This window comes from Piliocolobus tephrosceles, chromosome 19 (assembly GCF_002776525.5).
Source record: "Piliocolobus tephrosceles isolate RC106 chromosome 19, ASM277652v3, whole genome shotgun sequence".
Classification (NCBI taxonomy): domain Eukaryota; kingdom Metazoa; phylum Chordata; class Mammalia; order Primates; family Cercopithecidae; genus Piliocolobus; species Piliocolobus tephrosceles.
In genome coordinates, this window is record NC_045452.1 from 12823240 (window position 1) to 12844443 (window position 21204).

The 21204-nt window shown below is 46.3% G+C and overlaps 1 protein-coding gene across 1 annotated transcript in view; it reads right to left on the reverse strand.

Moving 5' to 3' along the window:
* OSBP2 (oxysterol binding protein 2) overlaps positions 1 to 21204 on the reverse strand; it is a 227221-nt gene that overhangs the window by 156923 nt on the left and 49094 nt on the right. The window contains exon 2 of the mRNA XM_023185479.2: positions 17988 to 18196. Within this exon, the coding sequence (XP_023041247.1) occupies positions 17988 to 18196 (209 nt within the window). The remainder of the gene's footprint in view (positions 1 to 17987; positions 18197 to 21204) is intronic.

The window sequence follows — 21204 nt, forward strand, 5'->3', positions numbered from 1 at the left end:
TGCCCTTCTCCTGGGGATAAGTCCAACAGTAACTCTTTTCAAAGGAAGCCAAATAACCCGTGTTCAAACCATCACATGCAAAATCCTTGGAAAGCACATCGTCCCGCTCTGTGGCGGCTGCTGACCAAAGATGGTCTGGCCTCCTGGGGTGGACAGGTGACTTCTACACTCTGGCCACTGAGCCTGTCCAGCCTTCCCATCCACCACCTTCCTGGGCAGATGGAGGCCCTAGTCCCAGATCCTGCCCAGGCCAATCCCCTCAGCTTCAAGGGAAGGAGCACGGAGCTGTCTCCACCAAGTTATCCTGAACCTTCCAAGGAAGGGTTGGAAGACCCTCCCTTCCAACCACAGAGGGTCTTGGTTCTTACCTCTGTGGGAGCTGCCATGCCTTGCTCCTGAAGTTTGAGTTCATATAGGTCTATAAACTGAAAAAAAATTTGAAGCCCCGCAACCATGTAAATGGGCTCCTCCTTTCAGCCAAGGGCACTCCGGGCCATGATGGGAAGTGGGGGTTGGACATGCCTCTGTACCCTCCTCCCTTTGGAATTCAGGCACAGCTGGCTAGCATTAACATTAAAGCAGAGATCTTAAGACTTTTTGTAGCAATGACACCAAGTTCCAGCCTGACTCTAGTATAGTATCACATGACAAATAGCAGGCCCTAAAAGAGATCAAAGTATTTTACCTGAAAATACATTTCTTTGACATATTTTGAAATGGCCCTGCAAATCTGTCTCTTGGGAAAGTCTACATTCTCTAGAGAATCTCTTTCTTTTTCCAGGTCTTTTCCTTGATCCAGGAGAGAACTAAGAGTGTGGCACCTTTTTAAGTCTGGTGAGAACCATTTACAATCTATCCTCTCTGAAGTCTGCTACTTGGAGGCTTCATCTGCATAATAAGAACCCTGGTCTCCAGGACCCCTTATCTGAACCCAGACACTCCCTTGTATGGATTCCAGGTTTTAGATAAGCTCTTTCAACCAACTGTCATTCAGAAAATCTTTGAATCCACCTATGACCTGGAAACCTCACCCACCCCTCCTACCCATTTGCACCCCTGTCCTGCCTTTTTGGACTGAAGGAATGTACATCTTGCATTGATTGATGTCTTATGTCTGCCTAAAATGTATAAAAACAAGCTGTAGGTTGGGCGCGGTGGCTCACACCTGTAATCCTAGCACTTTGGGAGGCCAAGGCGGGCAGATCACGAGGTCAGGAGATCGAGACCATCCTGGCTAATGAGGTTAAACGCTGTGTCTACTAAAAATACAAAAACAAAATTAGCTGGGCATGGTAGCGGGCATCTGTAGTTCCAGCTACTTGGGAGGCTGAGGCAGGAGAATGGCGTGAACCTTGGAGGCGGAGCTTGCAGTGAGCCAAGATCGCGCCACTGGGCAACAGAGCGAGACTCCGTCTCAAAAAAAAAAAAAAAAAAAAAAAAAAAACAAGCTGTAGCCTGCTTGGGCACATGTTGTCAGGACCTCCTGAGACTGTGTCATGGGTAAGTCCTTAATTTTGGCAAAATAAACTTCTAAACTGATTGAAATTGTCTCAGATATTTTTTGGTTTATAGGACCATGCCATTTAAATTACATTCATTCCCTCTGAAAAGTTAATGTACAAGAGCATATAAGGTGCAGAAGTCGGCCGGGTGCGGTGGCTCAAGCCTGTAATCCCAGCACTTTGGGAGGCCGAGACGGGCAGATCACGAGGTCAGGAGATCGAGACCATCCTGGCTAACACGGTGAAACCCTGTCTCTACTAAAAAAAATCCAAAAAAAAACTAGCCGGGCGAGGTGGCGGGCGCCTGTAGTCCCAGCTACTTGGGAGGCTGAGGCAGGAGAATGGTGTGAACCTGGGAGGCGGAGCTTGCAGTGAGCTGAGATCCGGCCACTGCACTCCAGCCTGGGCGACAGAGCCAGACTCTGTCTCAAAAAAAAAAAAAAAAAAAAAAGTGCAGAATTTTAAAAAACCAGGGATTTTTATTTTTATTTTTTGAGATGGAGTCTTGCTCTGTCACCCAAGCTGCAGTGCAGTGGTGCAATCTCCACTCACTGCAACCTCCACCTCCCTGTTTCAAGTGATTATCCTGCCTCAGCCTCCCAAGTAGCTGGGATTACAGCCATGCACCACCATGCCAAGCTAATTTTTTTTTTTTTTTTTTTTGAGATGGAGTCTCACTCTGTTGCCCGGGCTGGAGTGCAGTGGTGCAATCTCAGCTCACTGTAACCTGTGCCTCCAGGTTCAAGTGATTCTCCTGCTTCAGCCTCCTGAGTAGCTGGGATTACAGATGTGTGCCACCATGACCGGCTAATTTTTTTGTTTTTGTAGAGACGGGGTTTCACCATGTTGTCCAGGCTGGTCTTGAACTCCTGACCTCAAGTGATTCACCCACCTCAGCCTCCCAAAGTGTTGGGATTACAGGCGTGAGCCACCACGCCTAACCTCCAGCTAATTTTTGTATTTTTAGTAGATATAGGGTTTCCCCATGTTTGCCAGGCTAGTCTCAAACTCCTGACCTCAAGTGATCCAGCCACCTTGGCCTCCCAGAGTGCTGGGATTACAGGCATGAGGCACCTCACCTGGCCAGGGATTATTTTTATATGATAAAAATGATATTGTGGCCTAGGTCGGAGGCAGTGGCTCACACCCATAATCCCAGCACTCTGGGAAGCTGGGGTGGGTGAGGTTAGGAGTTCGAGACCAGCCGGGCAAACATAGAGAAACTCTATCTCTACTAAAAATACAAAAATTAGCCAGGTGTGGTGGCAGTGCCTGTACTACTCGGAGGCTACTCAGGAGGCTGAGGCAGGAGAATTGCTTGAACCAGGAGGCAGAAGTTGCAGTGAGCCAAGATCACGCCAATGTACTCCAGCCTAGATGACAGAGCGAGACTCCATCTCAAAAAGGAAAAGAAAAAAGGAAAGGAAAGGGAAGGGAAAGGGGAAGGGAGAGGGAAGGGAAGAAAAAGTATGTGGCCTGGAAATAAGTATTCCTTCCTTCAGCTCATTTTAGGCAACTGGCAGGTTCAAGCCACCAATATAAAACTGGAAAACCCCAAAAGGTCAAATTTTAGGTGTATTCACTAAGCAGAGAATCACTACTGCAGTGAGCAGAGGGGGCTGGGTGCTGCTGAACCGTGCTCTGCTCCAACACCTGGTCCTGGGCTCCAGGGAAGGCCCACAGCTGGGGAAGGGCTGGCAGGGAAGGGCCACCATCCCAGCTTCCAGACTCCTCTGTGACTGACGCAGGTCCTCTTTTGGGAAGTGTGAGCACGCCTCCCCCAGGATGACCATGGCTTTCCCTCCTGCAGCCACAAGCAGCATGTCTTTGCCCTGAGCAGAAGGTGAATGTCTTTCCGGAGGTGAATCCCTTGGGGGCTGCTGCACCTCATTTTGGGGAAACACATGTTGTTGGACATAAGTTGTTTGGAGACAGTAAAAGCAGTTTTTTTCCCTTCACCTCTCAAACGCCCTGGGCGCCTGATCTCCTGCGGGTGATTCTGCCCCATCTCCTGCCACCAGCTGTGGGCGAATGATTTATGAGTGCTGAGTGTCAACGAAAAGAGTCAAACTCTGTAAAATATTTGAAGAGGGCTGGGTGCAGTGGCTCACGCCTATAATCCCAGTACTTTGGGAGGCTGAGGCAGGAGGATCACCTCAGGTCAGGAGTTGGAGACTAGCCTGACCAACGTGGCAAAACCCTGTCTCTACTAAAAACACAAAAACTAGCCAGGCATGGTGGCAGGCACCTGTAATCCCAGCTACTTGGCAGGCTGAGGCAGGAGAATCACTTGAACTTGGGAGGCAGAGGTTGCAGTGAGCCAAGATCGCACACTGCACTCCAGCCTGGATGACAAAGTGAGACTCCATCTCAAGAAAAAAGAAAAAAAAAAAAAAAAAATATATATATATATATACACACACACACACACACACACACACACACACACACACACACACACACATATTTGAAAAGATTTATTCTGAGCCAAATATGAGTGACCACGGCCCCTGGCACAGCCCTCAGGAGATCCTGAGAACATGTACCAAGGTGGTTGGGGTGCAGCTTGGTTTCATACATTTTAGGGAGACATGAAACTTCAATCAAATACATTTAAGAAATACATCAGTTTGGTCCAGAAAGGTGCGATAACTTGAAGGGGGCAGGGTTTCCATGTTACAAGTAGATTTAAATTTTTTCTAATTGGCAATTGATTTTAAGAGTTATCAATAGAGGCCGGGTGCAATGGCTCACACCTGTAACCCCAGCACTTTGGGAGACTGAGATTGGTGGATCACCTGAGGTCAGGAGTTCGAGACCAGCCTGGCCAAGATGGTGAAACCCGACTCTACTAAAAATAGAAAAATTAGCCAGGCATGGTGGCGCATGCCTGTAATCTCAGCTACTCAGAAAGCTGAGGCAAGAGAATTGCTTGAACCTGGGAGGCAGAGGTTGCAGTGAGCTGAGATCGTGCCTCTGCACTCCAGCCTGGGCAACAGATAGAGACCCATCTCAAAAAAAAAAAAAAAAAAAAAAAAAACAGTTATCACTAGAAAGGAATACCTGGGCTGGGATAAGAGGTTGTGGAGACCAAAGTTTTACCATGCAGATGAAGCCTCCAGATGAAGCAGGCTTCGGAAAGAATAGATTGCCAATGTTTCTTATCAGACTTAAAGTTGTATTGATGTTAACATCGGAGAAGTATTATGAGGCATGAGGTATTATGAGAGGTATTATGAGGCATGAGACTCCCACTTCCCATCATAACCTGAACCAGTCTTTCAGGTTACATTTTAGAGTGCCCTGGCCTAGGAGGAAATCCCATTGAGATGGCTGGGGGGCCTTCGAATTGTACTTTTTGTTTACATGGGGCACATGACCCGCCAGCAATGCCAGCGTGAATGGAATTGGTTGCATCCACAGTGCAACACACTTCCCATTTACCATTGTGTAATCCTCCCAGCAACTAAGCAGGAATGCCAAAGATAGGGAACCGGAGCTCGGAAACATTCACTGATTTGACCACGGCCCCAGAGCTGGGCTTGGGGAGAAGCTTGGCCAGCTGTTCATTCCATAGACAGGAGGCTGAGGCACCATGAGACACAGTGACTTATCCAGCGTCAGACCTGCCCCTGGGCCCACTGTTCTGTCCACAGTACTACAGAATATTCTACCAAATGTGGAAAGGGAACAGTTAAAGAAATGTCAACGTAGCCCAGAATGACAGCACTGAAACACTGGGAGGACCCTCAGGCCCAGCCCTCTGGCTCATGTTCCTCACTTCTCCCTCCCTCTCATAGTGTGCTCTGTTCTTGACCAAGCAGAAATCAGTCTCACTACTTTCACTCCTGGTTCTGCTTGTGCCACTAGACACGAGTCTGTGGCCAGGCGCGGTGGCTCACGTCTGTAATCCTCACACTTTGGGAAGCTGAGGTGGGCAGATCACCTAAGGCCAGGAGTTCAAGACCAGGCCGGCCAACATGGCAAAACCTCGTCTCTACTAAAAATACAAAACTTAGCCAGGCAGTGTGGCACATGCCTGTAATCTCAGATACTTACGGGGCTGAGGCAGGAGAATTGCTTGAACCCGGGAGGCGGAGGTTGCAGTAAGCCAAGATGGCGCCACTGCACTCCAGTCTGGGTGACAGAGCAAGACTCTATTTCAAAAATAAAAAACAAACAGAATTAGAAACGAGTCTGTGGCTTCATTTGCACACCCTGAACCTTCAAACTTGCAATTCAAGTAGGTTCTGCCTGGTCTTCCTTTCTCCAGCCAAATGTCACAAGTTCATTTGTTCCAGTGGTGACAGTGTCAGAGGCATCCTAACCACAGTGACTCCATCTTGAATAAAGCCCAGATAAAGTCAAACCTGGGTTACATTCCCAGGAGGTTAGGCAGTCCTGGTCACATGTTTATAGTTGAGGGAATGAGCTAATGATGTTAACCAACTAAAGACTCAAAACTTATGGAAATATCCCAGTACTTTAAGAACAAAAAAGCATTCTTAGTTTAAGAATAGGTTTTGATTTAAAAATAATAGTACACTCATAAATTCTTGCTAAAATCAAGAATTAGTAACAACAGGAAAGTAACAATACAATAGTCTGCCACAAGTTAACCACCAGCCTTCGTAATAAATACATGATTCTTTTTTGGTTGTTTGTTTGTTTGTTTGTTTGTAGACAGAGTGGCGCTCTGTCTCACCCAGGCTGGAGTGTAGTGGTGCAATCTCAGCTCACTGCAACTTCTGCCTCCCGGGTTCAAGCGATTCTCCTGCCTCAGCCTCCCGACTAGCTGGGATTACAGGCGCGCACCACTATGCCCAGCTAATTTTTGTATTTTTATTACAGATGGGGATTCTCCATGTTGGCCATGCTGATCTCAAACTCCTGACGGGCCTAAATACACAATTCTTAACAACCTATATAAGCAAGCACTACTTTTAAGGTAGTGCATTGCTCCTTTTGCTTTCTGAGGACACCCTGCTCTGTAATTGATTAGTCTCTAATAAGTGATCTTAACTTCACTCTGTGACTCGCCTTGAATTCTTTCCTGCAACAGATTCAAGAACCCCCTCTGGGGATCTGGGACCAGACCCCCTTTTCTGGTGACAACAGGTGGAAAGGAACTGCAGCACCACAGTCTTCTTCTGCAAGGACACTGCTGGTGCTGCCAAGGGTGTCATGGCACACTGGCCCCACAACAGATCCTTGCTGGGCACCAACTCCGGTAACAAACTCAGGGCCTGGCCCTGAGGTCACCATGGAAACAAGACATACAGGCTCTCTCTGCCCTCAAGGAACTTAGGTTCTATTGAGGAGATGAACAATAAAAAATTTAAATGGTTCGGGGGTCTTAGAAGTTTTTTAGTTTAGGCCGGGCGCAGTGGCTCACACCTGTAATCCCAGCACTTTGGGAGACTGAGGCAGGCAGATCACCTGAGGTCAGGAGTTCAAGACCAGCCTCAGGAGGCAGAGGTTGCATGCAGTGAGCCGAGATCGCACCACTGCACTCCAGCCTGGGTGACAGTGTGGACTCCATATTAAAATAAATAAATAAATAAATAAATAAAAATAGGCTGGGTGTGGAGGCTCATGGCTGTAATCCCAGCACTTTGGGAGGCAGAGGTGGGTGGATCATTTGAGGTCAGGAATTCGAGACCAGCCTGATCAACATGGTAAAACCCTGCCTCTACTAAAAATACAAAAATCAGCCAGGTGTGGTGGCAGGTGCCTGTGGTCCCCGCTGCAGACTGAGGCAGGAGAATCACTTGAATCCAAGAGATGGAGGTTGCAGTAAACCAAGATCACACCACTGCACTCCAGCCTGGGTGACAGAGCAAGACTCCATCTCAAAATATAAATAAATAAAAATAAAAATGACAGCAGATGGCAGTGAAGAAAATATCCAGGGTCCTATAATGGAGATGTCTCAATAGAGAGGAATAGCTTAAAGTACTTTGAGGTGGCATTAGGCTGAGCTCTGAAAATGGGACACCAGCCAGATGTGTTCTAGGCAGAGATACCAGGAAGTACAAAGGCCCTGAAGCAGAACTGAGCCCAGTGGGCGGGGCAGAGAGGAGCAGGAAAGGAGCTGCCAGCAGGCGCCTGATCACACGGGGCCTTACCTCCGAGGTGAGGAAGAGCTTGGATTTTACCCAACCGGCACTAGCAAGCCACCTAAGATAATTTTGGGTGTGTGTGGATGTAAACATACATAACGTTTACCATTTTAATCATTTTATTTTTATTATTATTATTTTTGGGGACAAGGCATTGCCCTGTTACCCAGGCTGGAGTACAGTGGCGTGAATGTGGTTCAGTGCAACCTCAAACTTCTGGGCTCAAGCAATCCTCTTGCCTCAGCCTCCCAAAATGTTGGAATTACAGGCATGTGCCACCATGTCTGGCCCATTTTAAAGTGATATTTAGTACGTTCATAACGTGCAACCACCACCTCTGTCTAGTTACACAATATTTTCATTACCCTAAAAAGAAATCCCGTACCCATTAAGCTGTCACTTCCCATCTCCCCCTAGTTCCTACCAACCACTAGTCTGCTTTCTATCACTATGGATTTACCTGTTCTGGATATTTTGTATAAATGGAATCACAAAATATGTGGGTGTTCTGTGTCTGGCTTTTTTCACTTACCATAATGTTGTCAAGGTTCATCCATGTTGTAGAATGTGTCAGTGCTTCATTCCTTTTCATGACTGAATAATATTCCATTGTATGGATATACCACATTTTCTTTATCCATTCACCCATTAATGGACATGTGGGTTCTTTGCACCTTTTGGCTATTGTGAATAGTGCTGCTATGACTGTTTGTGTGTAAGTTCTTGTTTGAGCACCTGATTTCAATTATTTTTTGGTATAGACCCAGAAGTGGAATTGCTGGGCCACAGGGGCAATTCTATTTAACTTATTGAGAAAATGCCAAACTATTTCCACAGTGGCTGCATCATTTTACATTTCCACCAGCAATGTATATGGGTTCCAATGTCTCCACTCTCTTGCCAACATTTGTTACTTTTCTTTTTTGATGTTGTTATTTTCCATCCTAATGGGTGTGAAGTGTTTTTTTGGATTTGCATTTCCTCAATGACTAATAATATTCATTCTCTTTTCATGGATTTGTTAGCTTCTTTGGAGATGTGTCTGTTCAAGTACTTTGCCTTTTTTGGCGGGGGGGTTGGGGGGAGACAGGGTCTGGCTCTGTCACCCAGGCAAGAGTGCAGTGGCACAATCTCAGCCTCTGGGAGCAACCTCTGCCTCCTGGGCTCAAGCCATCCTCCCACCTCAGCTTCCTGAGTAGCTGGGACTACAGCTATGTGCCACCACACTGGCTATTTTTGTTGTTGTTGTTTGGTTGGTTGGTTTTTACGTAGAGATGAGGTTTTGCCATGTTGCCCAGGCTGGTCTCAAACTCCTGAGCTCAAGTGATCCACTCAGTTCAGCCTCCCAAGGTGCTGGGATTATAGGCATGAGCCACCACACCCAGCCATGTGTCCACTATTTTATTTTATTATTATTTTGATACCTAGTCTTGCTCTGTTGCCTAGGCTGGAGTGCAGTGGTGTGATTTCGGCTCACTGCAACCTCTGCCTCCCAGGTTCAAGTGATTCTCCTGCCTCAGCCTTCCAAGTAGCTGGAATTACAGGCACCCACCACCACACCCAGCTAATTTTTGCATTTTTAGTAGAGACGGGGTTTCACCATGTTGGCCAGGCTGGTCTAGAAGTCCTGACCTCAAGTGATCCACCCACCTCAGCCTCCCAAAGTGCTGGGATTACAGGAGTGAGCCACCACACCTGGCCTGCTCATTTTTTTAAATAGGTAATTTTTGTTTTAGGTGTTGAGTTGTAAGAATCCTTTATATATTCTGGATGCTAAACCTTTATTAAATATATGATTTGCATATATTTTCTCCCATTCTGTGAGCTATCTTTTCCTTTTCTTGATAGTGTCCTTTGATGCACAAAATTTCTAAATTTTGATGAAGTCCAATTTATCCATCTTTTTTCTTAGCTGCTTTTGTTTTTAGTATCACATCTAAAAACTTATTGCTGGCCGAGTGCGGTGGCACACGTCTTTGGTAGTAGTCCCTGCACTTTGGGAGGTCAAGGTGGGCGGATCACTTAAGCTCAGGAATTTGAGACCAGCCTGGCCAATGTGGCAAAACCCTGTCTCTTCTAAAAATACAAAAATTAGCTGGCCTGGTGGCTCGTTCCTGTGGTACCAGATACTCAGGAGGCTGAGGCAGGAGAATCACTTGAGCCTGAGAGGTGAAGGCTGCAGTGAGCTGAGATCTCACCATGGCACTCCAGCCTGGTTGACAGAGTGAGACCCTGTCTTAAGTAAATAAACAAACAAATAAAAATTAAAAATAAAAACTTATTGTCAAATCCAAGGTTTTGAAAATTTACTCCTGTTTTTTCTAAGAGTTTTGTTGGTTTAACTCTTATATTTAGGTCTTTGATTCATTTTGAGTTCTCTCTCTTTTTTTTTTTTTTTTTTGATGGAGTCTTGTTCTGTCATCCAGGCTGGAGTGCAGCGACACAATCTTGGCTCACTGCAACCTCCGCCTCCCAGGTTCAAGCAATTCTCCTGCCTCTGCCTCCTGAGTAGCTGGGACTATAGGTGTGCACCACCACACTTGACTGATTTTTGTATATTTAGTAGCGATGGGGTTTCACCATGTTGGCCAGGCTGGTCTCAAACTTCTGACCTCAGGTTATCCACCTGCCTCAGCCTTCCAAAGTGCTGGGATTACAGGTGTGAGCCACCATGCCTAACAGATTTTGAGTTAATTTTTGTATATGGTGGTGGGGACGTGGGGGAGTCCAACTTCATTATTTTGTATGTGGATATCCAATCATTTCTGTACCATTTGCTGAAGAGACAGTCCTTTCCCTATTAAATGATCTTGGTACTCTTGCTGAAAATCCATTGGTTAGAGATGTATGGGTTTATTTCTGGACTCTCAATTCTATTCCATTGATCTGTATGTCTGTCTGTACTCAAGTACCACATTGTCTTGACTATTATAGCCCTTAGCAAGTTTCAAAAGTGGAGTGTTCCAACTCTGTTCTTTTTCAAGACTGTTTTGACAATTTGAGGGTCCTCTGAAATTAATTCCATATGAATTTTAGAATAAACGCTTCCATCTCTGCAAAAAAGGGTCAGTGGATTTTGATAGGGATCACATTGATTCTATGGATTGCTTAGGCAGTTCACCATGTTAATAATATTATGTCTTTCAATCCATGAACATGGAATGTCTTTCCATTTATAGAGGTCTTCTTTTTTTTTCACCAATATGTTTTAGTTTCAGTTTCCTTTTCACCTCCTTGGTTAAATTTATTCCTAAGTATTTTAAATTTTGATGTTATTTATTTATTTATTATTTTTTATTTTTGGAGAAGGAATCTTGCTCTGTCGCCCAGGCTGGAGTGCAGTGGTGCGATCTCAGCTCACTGCAACCTCTGCCTCCCGGGTTCAAACAGTTCTCCTGCCTCAGCCTCTGGAGTAGCTGGAATTACAGGCACATGCCGCCACGCCTGGCTAAGTTTTGGTATTTTAGTAGAGAGGGGGTTTCACCGTGTTGCTCAGGCAGGCCTCGAACTCCTAAGCTCAGGCAATCTGCCCACCTCAGCCTCCCAAAGTGCTAGGATTACAGGCATGAGCCACTGTACCCGACCTTTGATGCTATTTAAATGAAATTGTTTTCTTCATTTCTTTTTTCGGTTATTATCTACAACTATGTAGAAATACAAGTATATGGAAAACCCTGAACCTTTGCCGAATTCATTTATTAACTCTAATAGTTTTTTTTCTTTTTGTAGGTTCTTTAAGTTTTTCTATACATAGGATCATATGTGTGCCAATAAAGAAAGTTTTACTTTTTCCATTCCAAATTTTCCTTTTGTTTATTTTTCTTGTCTAATTGTTCAGTCTAGAACTTCCAGTAGAATGTTGAATAGCTTTGGGGAACTAGGCATCCTTGACTTGTTCCTGATCTTAGGGAGGAAATTTTCATTCTTTCGTCATCAAGTATGATGTTAGCTGTGGGTTTTTCATAAATGCCCTTTATCATGTTGCTAAAGTTACCTTCTATTCCTAGCTTGCTGAGTGTATTCATCATGAAAGGGTGTTGAATATTTGTCAGAGCTTTTCTCTGTATCAGTTGAGATGGCCACATGTGGCTTTTTTTACCCTCAATCAAATTGGTATACTACATTGATTGTGTTTTGGTTGTTGTTGAACTACGCTTCCACTCCTGGGGTAAATCCCACTTGGTCATGGTGTATAATCCCTTTAAATATGCTAACGGATTTTGTTTGCCAGTATTTTGTTGAGCGATTTTGCAGCTATATTCATAAAGGATAATGGTTTATAGTTTTCTTTTCTTGTGATGTCTTTGTGTGGCTTTGGTATCAGGGCTGGCCTCATAAAATAAATTATTCAGTGTTTCATCCTCAGGCTGGGCACGGTGGCTCGTGCCTGTAATCCCAGCACTTTGGGAGGCCAAGGCGGGCAGATCATCTGAGGTCAGGAGTTCGAGACCAGCCTGGCTAACATGGTGAAACCCTGTTTTTACTAAAAATACACAAAATTAGCCGGGTATGGTGGTATGCACCTGTAATCCCAGCTACTCGGGAGGCTGAGGCAGGAGAATCGCTTGAACCTGGGAGGCAGAGGTTGTAGTGAGCCGAGATTGCTCCATTGCACTCCAGCTTGGGCAACAAGAGCGAAAGTCCATCTCAAAAAAATTAAAAAATAAAAAAGTGTTTCATCCTCTTCAATTTTTTGGAAAAATTTTAAGAAGAATTGGTATAATTTTTTTTTTTTTTTTTTTTTTTGAGATAGGGTCTCACTCTACTGCTCAGGCTGAAGTGCAGTGGTGAAATCATGGCTCACTGCAGCCTCAACCTCTGGAGGTCAGGCAATCCTCCCACCCCAGGCTCCCATGTAGCTGGGACTACAGGCAGGTGCTATCATGCCTGGCTAGTTTTCATTTTTCAAATTTTTGTAAAGAAAGGGTCTCACTATGTTGCCCAGGTTAGTGCCAAACTCCTGGGCTCAACTGATCTTCCCTCCTAGGCCTCTCAAAGTGCTGGATGTGACCACCAGGCCCAGCCTTGCAAGTTCTTTAAATGTTTGGTAGAATTCACCCAATTAAGCCATCTGGTTTTGGACTTTCCTTAGTTTCAAGATCTTGAATTACAGATTCAATGACCTCTTCATTGTAGGTCTGTTAAGATACTTTATTTCTTCTTTGCTCAGTTTTTGTAACTTGAGTGTTTCTAAGTTTGTCCATTTGCATCCAGGTTATCTAATTTGTTGGCATAAATCGTTTATTACAATCCTTTTCATCCTGTTCTTATAACAACCCTTTTCATTTCTGTGAGGTCATTAGTAATGTTCCCACTTTCATTTCTGATTTCAGTAATTCAAGTCTTTTCTTTTTTTCTTAGTCTAGCTAAAGGCTTGCTAATTATGTCAGTTTTTTCAAAGAACCAACTTTTGCTTTCATTCATTCTCTCTACTGGTTTTTCTATTCTCTATTTCATTTACTGTAACTCTAATTTTTTTTTTTTTTTTTTTTTTTTTGAGACAGAGTCTCACTTTGTTGCCCAGGCTGGAGCACAGTGGCATGATCTCAGCTTGCTGCAACCTCTGCCTCCCTGGTTCAAGCAATTCTCCTGCCTCAGCCCCCTGAGTAGCTGGGATTACAGGCGTCTGCTACCACGTCCAGCTAATTTAGTAGAAACAGGGTTTAAGCATGTTGGCCAGGCTGGTCTCAAACTCCTGACCTCAGGTGATCCACCCACCTTGGCCTCCTAAAGTGCTGGGATTACAGGCGTGAGCCACCATGCCCAGCCCAACTTTAATCTGTATTGTTTCCTTCCCTCTGCTAGCTTTGAGTTCAGTTTGTTCTTTACCTACTTCCTTCAGGTATAAAATTTGGTTTTTCAATTGAGATTTATTTTCCTTCTTTTTAAACATATACTTTTAGAGCTATACTTTTTTTTCTTTTTGTATTTTTTCTGGCACATAGGTGAGGAATAAATAGAGCTATACATTTCTCTCTGGGCACTGCTTTTTCTGCATTCCAAAATTTTGGTATATTGTGTTCTTGTTTTCATTTATCTCAATGTATTTTCGAATTTCCCTTGTGATTTCATCTTTGATCCACTAGTTGTTTCAGAGTATGTTGTTTAACTTCCATGTATTTCTGCATTTTCTAGTGTTACCTCTGTTATTGATTCCTACCTTCATTCCACTGTGGTCAGAAAAGATACTTCATATAATCTCAATCTTTTAGGCTGGGCGCGGTGACTCACGCCTGTAATCCCAGCACTTTGGGAGGCCGAGACGGGTGGATCACGAGGTCAGGAGATCGAGACCATCCTGGCTAACACGGTGAAACCCCGTCTCTACTAAAAACTACAAAAAACTAGCCGGGCGAGGTGGCGGGCGCCTGTAGTCCCAGCTACCCGGGAGGCTGAGCCAGGAGAATGGCGTAACCCGGGAGGCGGAGCTTGCAGTGAGCTGAGATCTGGCCACAGTACTCCAGCCTGGGTGACAGAGCGAGACTCCATCTCAAAAAAATAAATAAATAAATAAAATTTATCGAAACTTGTTTTGTGGCCTAACATATGGTCTATCCTGAAAAATGTTCCATGTGTACTTGAAAAGAAATTATATTCTCCTATTGTTGAGTGGAGTGTTTTGTATATGCCTGCTAAGTCTAGTTGGTTTATAGCAACTAAGAGTTGATTTGTTTGTTTGTTTTGAGACAGAGTCACACTCTGTTGCCCAGGCTGGAATGCAGTGGTGTGATCTCAGCTCACGGCAACCTCTGCCTCCCAGGTTCAAGCGATTCTCCTGCCTCAGCCTCCCGAGTAGCTGGGACTACAGGCATGTGCCACCACACCTAGCTAATTTTTGTATTTTTAGCAGAGACGGGGTTTCACCATGTTGGCCAGGCTGGTCTCGAACTCCTGATAGACATCCAGGTAGGAGGGGATTGCACTTGGATTAGGGCACGGCAAAAGAGCTGGGGAGTAGCAGGTGATTTCAAGAGATAAGTAGAAGTAGGAAGTAGGCTTCCAGCAGGATAAGACAGGGTTCTCAGTTCAGGAAAAGAAAACAGGCCCCAGGATAACCCACAGTGGCCTGCCTAAAGTGCTATCTTGTCCTTGACCCAGCTGGCCACCATCAGCCAGGCCCAAGGAGAGCGACATTAGGCCATCTTCTCTCATTCAAGGCTGCCCCAAGCTGACTCCAAGACAGGCAAAAAGTTACAAACCACAACTCTCTGACATCAGCCTGAGAGCTCAGAGAGGAGGACCGTGCCTTTAACAGAAAGCCAACAAAAGGGCTATTTTCCAAGACATAACCTGGTGGTCCCAATCTTTCTACAAACACAGAGTAGCCGCCTGAAGGCTTTTCCTTCACATACATGGTTCATTCGTGCTTCAAAAAGCCAACAAGAGAGGAATCCTGCCTTGAGTGGTACCTGGACGTTTGTTTCTGTCCTGTGGCCTTGCCCAGAAGGCTGCCCTCTTGGCACATGTGCTGCATCTCATACAATGAAGGAAGCTGAGCCTAAGGTTACTCCCTCAGGGCTCCCTTCTCCTTTAGATGAAGTCTGGGCTAGCAGTCTCTAGCACTGCCCAGCTGAGTTAACAAGCACTTCTCTGCTCCCTGCCCTCACCCCCCAACCCTGCCAATTGCAAAAACCCCTCGCATTGGCTGTTGTAGGAAAACTGTTCCAGGATGACTAATCCCATGACTGCCACCTGCTGCATTATTTTCAAGAAGTTCCTAAAAAATAAGGTAATTTATCATTTATTTATTTATACTTAGAAAAGCGAAACCAAGAAGAGGAAGCTAGATCTCTAGTGGGCATCCTCACTTGGCCAGTACGAGTGCCCTGAGCCCAGCTGTGCCACCAGCCACAGCTTTTGCCACAGTGGCTTCCTACAGGCACACAAACTGAGACCACGGGTCCTTCTGGGAGTCCCAACACAGACCATGTCTGAGAGGGTCTCACCTGCCTCCTTCACTCAGTAATGGAGTGGTACCTGGGGGAACTCCTGTCAATCAATCATTGCTGATGCACAAGAGCTACATGAGTGCTGACCTCAGGGAGAACAGTCCCAAGCAGGTGGCCCATGCTCCAAATGAGTGAGACAAAAGAGAAAGCCAGACTGGTTTTCAGTGCCCATTAATACTCACTGAGACCCTAGAGCTGGGGGACAGACCCCAACGTGGGAGACAGGGATGGGGCATAAGGACCAACATCACTAGCCCCTCACATCCTGCTGAATGCCGAGCTCCTTCCACAGGACTCACCATCTCCCCACCCAGTCTCCAAGATAGTCCGGGAGAGCAGGGGCTGTGCCCCCTTCTCACCTGGAGCTCTGCCTCACCAGACAAACACATAGGTCTGTGGAATACACCATTCCGCTAATGACTTCAGAACGATCACAGCTGCGTGTGTAGACACATTTTTTTCAACCATCAGAAACATTTACTGTAGCTCTGGCCAGGCAGGGCTGTGGGAGGTGTGTGTCCTCACACACTCCTGTTAACATTCCATGGCACAACCCCTGTGGAAGGCAGTTTGACAATACCTTGCACAATTACAAATGTACACGCCCATTGACCTAGCAAGCCGGCCTCCTGGAATATAAATTTCATTTATACTCATATGTGCATGAAATGAAGTACTTGCAAGGTTACTCACGGCAGCACAGTATGTCACAACAAAATAAGGAAAACAACCCAAATGCTCATCAACAAGCTATAGGTTAAACTATGGTCCACCCATACAATGAAATACTACATTGTCATAAGAACAAAGAGGAAGCTTTTTACATATTGACAGGGAAATTTTCCAAGACATATTGCTAAATGGAAAATAAGGCGGTGAATGCAGTTATTCTGAAATAAGTACCTATTTGAATATATATGTAAAGATACACGTATCTCTGGTTGCCTCTGGGTAGGAGAATGGGGTGGGGGACTGGGAACCAGGAGTCAAAGACAGACCTCACTGCATAGGCTTTCGAAGCTGTTGGTTTATGAGTCACGTTAAAACATTTTTTTTTTTTTGAGACGGTGTTTTGCCCTGTTGCAATCTCAGCTCACTGCAACCTCTGCCTCCTGGGTTCAAGCGATTCTCCTGCCTCAGCCTCCTGAGTAGCTGGTATTACAGGCACGCACCACCACGCCCAGCTAACTTTTTGTATCTTCAGGGTTTCATCATGTTGGTTAGGCTGGTCTCAAACTCCTGACCTCATGATCCACCTACCTCAGCCTCCCAAAATGCTGGGATTATAGGCATGTGCCACCACGCCCGGCCGAACATTACGTATTTAAAAAATAAATTTAGTGGCCAGGCGTGGTGGCTCACGCCTGTAATCCCAGTACTTTGGGAGGCCGAAGTGGGCATATCACCTGAGGTCAGGAATTTGAGACCAGCCTGGCCAACATGATGAAACCCTGTCTGTATTAAAAACACAAAAATTGGCCAGGCACGGTGGCTCAAGCCTGTAATCCCAGCACTTTGGGAGGCCGAGACGGGTGGATCACGAGGTCAGGAGATCAAGACCATCCTGGCTAACACGGTGAAACCCCGTCTCTACTAAAAAATACAAAAAACTAGCCAGGTGAGTTGGCGGGCGCCTGTAGTCCCAGCTACTCGGGAGGCTGAGGTAGGAGAACAGCTGTAAACCCGGGAGGCGGAGCCTGCAGTGAGCTGAGATCCGGCCACTGCACTCCAGCCCGGGTGACAGAGCGAGACTCTGTCTCAAAAAAACAAAAAACAAACACACACAAAAAACACAAAAATTAGCTGGGCATGGTGGTGTGCGCCTATAATCCCAGCTACTTGGAAGGCTAAGGCAGGATAATTGCTTGAACATCGAAGGCAGAAGTTGCAGTGAGCCGAGATCACGCCACTATACTCCAGCCTGGGCGACAGAGTGAGATTCTGTCTCAAAAAATAAAATAAATTTATTAAAGTAAAAAATAAAATGTCTTGCTCAGGACATCTGAGCTGGCCTCCCTAATAAGCAAAGGCAGCAGCTTTGGCTAAATGGTTTCACTCTCCACTATGGGGGAACCTAGGGAAACGGCTGGCTTGAGGCACACACTGACTGCTGCTTCTGGACCTGACACCTGCAGCATCTGAAGGGTCTGCTGAAGTCCTGACTAGCCCAAAGAAAAGCACACACAGCTCCTCTCCATCAAAAACATTTCCATGCCAAGAACTGCTGGCCAGACAGAATGGCTGAGCATCTCACTGCTGACGATACACAGAACATGCACGCACCTTGACCTTCCAGATTGATCCAGGCTGGCCTGGGTCTCCTGGCCACCAATGGCCACCAGTTGCTTGCAATTCCCACTTCCTCCACTCATGACACCACCATATACACACCCGCTGTCCCAAGCGCTCACTACCTGAATGAGTGTTCATCACGCGGACAGCCTTGGCCTTGGCCAGCTCCAGGGCGGTGATCCACTGCTGCCGGTCCACCTCTGAGCTGGCCTTGAGGTGGTAGCTCCTGGCCCCACTGGTCAGCAAGATACCACAAGAGTCCTCTGTGTCAATGTGCGCGGTGGACAGGTTGATGGTTCCACGGCACGTGTGGGCCATTTCACCCTGATTTCTGTAGGATGTAAGAGAAGGAATGGGGTGAGGCTCCTAATCTCAATGGCTCCAGACTAAAGAAACCCTCCAGGCAAATCCTCAGAATCTCAGACCCTCAGAGCTGGGAGAGGCCCTGGAGTCAAAGTTGAGAGATGATGCCTGTTGGAACTGCCTGGTCATGGCTTGGGTGAAGGGGACTCTAAGGCCACGACTGCTCTCTGTGGGGAGTGGCAGAGGGACGGGGGCCTGCATCGGTGCCATGTGTGCAGGGAGTGTCTGGTGTGGTCTAAAGCCTCGCAGACACCAGGAAATGGCAGAGTGACTGCCCAGGGTCTCTCAAGATAGATCAGCCTTCGTTCTCTGTGCTAAACTCTTTTCATTAAGTCTTAGAACGAGTTGGGGCCAGGCGCGGTGGCTCACACCTGTAATCCCAGCACTTTGGGAGACCGAGGAGGGTGGATCACTTGAGGTCATAAGCCAACAAGGTGAAACCCCGTTTCTACTAAAAATGAAACTGCCGGCCAGGCGCAGTGGCTCAAGCCTGTAATCCCAGCACTTTGGGAGGCCGAGACGGGCGGATCACGAGGTCAGGAGATCGAGACCATCCTGGCTAACACTGTGAAACCCCGTCTCTACTAAAAAATACAAAAAACTAGCCAGGTGAGGTGGCGGGCGCCTGTGGTCCCAGCTACTCAGGAGGCTGAGGCAGGAGAATGGCGTAAACCCGAGAGGCGGAGCTTGCAGTGAGCTGAGATCCAGCCACTGCACTCCAGCCCGGGCGACAGAGCAAGACTCCGTCTCAAAAAAAAAAAAAAAATTAAACTGCCTTTGCAAAATTATGACTGACACAGTGAAAGAGATCTAACTTAACCTACTCCATCTTGCTTCTAATCTCTAAGATGTCTTTGTTCATTCCTGGGCATAGGCTGAACTAACTAACTTTGAGATAAACTTAGTTTGTAGTTTATAGTTTGGTTTTTTTTTTTTTTTTGCAATGGAGTTTCACTCTTGTTGCCCAGGCTGGAGTGCAGTGGCGTGATCCCGGCTCACCGCAACCTCCACCTCCTGGATTCTAGTGGTTCTCCTGCCTCAGCCTCACGAGTACCGGGGATTACAGGCATGCGCCACCACGCCTGGCTAATTTTTTGTATTTTTAGTAGAGGCAGGGTTTCTCCATGTTGGTCAGGCTGGTCTTGAACTCCCAACCTCAGGAGATCCGCCTGCCTCGGCCTCTCAAATTTGCTGTGATTACAGGCATGAGCCACCACGCCTAGCTTGTAGTTTACAGTTTAAACAAAGATGAGAACAGCCCTTTCCCAAAGCAGACCTCCTTTTCGCCTGGGGACTAGAATAACATTAGCCACAGGATTAGAAATTATTGCTTAGGAGTCAGGCATTTGGAGGCTATAAGATTCTGACCCTCCCTAAACTGCTCCCAAGAGCAGTGCTTGAGATATTTTGCAAACCCTGCACTTGATGGATCAGCTGGCACCACCCACATACATAAACTGGCTCGTCTGATCTTGTGGCCCCCACCTAGGAACTGACTCAGGACAAGAAGACAGGTTCGACTCCCTACAATTTCATCCCTGACCAATCAGCACTCCTGGTTCACTGTTTCCCCCACCACCCACCAAGTTATCCTTAAAAACTCTGTTCCCCTCTGCCGGGCACAGTGGCTCCACCTGTAATCCCAACACTTTGGGAGGCTGAGATGGTCGGATCACCTGAGGTCAAGACCAGCCTGGCCAACGTGGTGAAATCCCATCTCTATTAAAAATATAAAAATTATCTGGACATGGTGGCACTTGCCTGTAATCCCAGCTACTTGGGAGGCTGAAGCAGGAGAACTGCTTAAACCAGGACGGGGGAGGCAGAGGTTGCAGTGAGCTGAGATCGCGCCACTGCACTCCAGCCTGGGCTACAGAGTGAAACTCTTTCTCAAAAACAGACAAAACAAAACAAAAGCTCTGCTCCCCAACGCTCAGGGAGACAGACTTGAATAATAATAAAACTCCTGTCTCCTGTACAGCAGGCTCTGTGTGAATTACTCTTTCTCTATTGCAGTTCCCCTTTCTTGATGAATCGGCTCTGTCTAGACAGTGGGCAAGGTGAACCCCTTGGGCAGTTACAAAATTACAAAAATTAGCTGGGCGTGGTAGTATGCACCTGTAGTCCCAGCTACTTGGGAGGCTGGGGCAGAAGAATCACTTGAACCCGGGAGGCGGAGATTGCAGTGAGCCAAAATGGTGCCACTGCACTCCAGCCTGGGTGACCGAGCGAGACTCCATCTCAAAACAAAACAAAAAAAAAGAACTATGGAGTTGGAGCAGGTTGGGATCCTGCCACTAAAACTGAAATTGGAGGCTCAGAGCCTGAGGGGGTGGATGTAGAGGCATCTCCTGCTGGGAGGCACCTGGGACCAGTGTCTCCCCGATGCTGTCCTTTTGTTCTATCATGAGATCTACAGAGCAAGGATGCCCCATTCTCTGGCTCTACACGGATTAGTTGAAGGCACTGGTTGGGCAAACACAGTACAACCTCATGACAAGGGACTGGGCCCTCTGCTAGTTATAAGATGATGGAGTTAATGGTATCAAAATAAGGACAGGGTAGGTAACTAAAGTGTATGCCATTTCCAGTTACAATTAATGTCAGAAAACGGAGATCCAACTATCATGACTGGATATAACTCACTCCTTAGACACTTGAAGGAAATTCGGAACCCCTATGACATAATAAATCTTTTCCCATGTAGGGCATTAGAAAAGGAAGAGTGATTGGCCAGCATTTAATACGGCCAATGGCAGGAGCTCATTTGGTAATTTTCTGCTACCTTTTAATGCGAATTTATTTTCCCTGGCAGCTCATCATCTGTCATTTTTTTGATTCTTCGATAATCAGTTCTAAAGTCAAATGACGACATTCAATCGGACATTTGTCAGCTGGGTGCGGTGGCTCACTCCTGTAATCCCAGCTCTTTGGGAGGAGGAAGCAGGTGGATCACTTGAGGTCAGGAGATTGTGA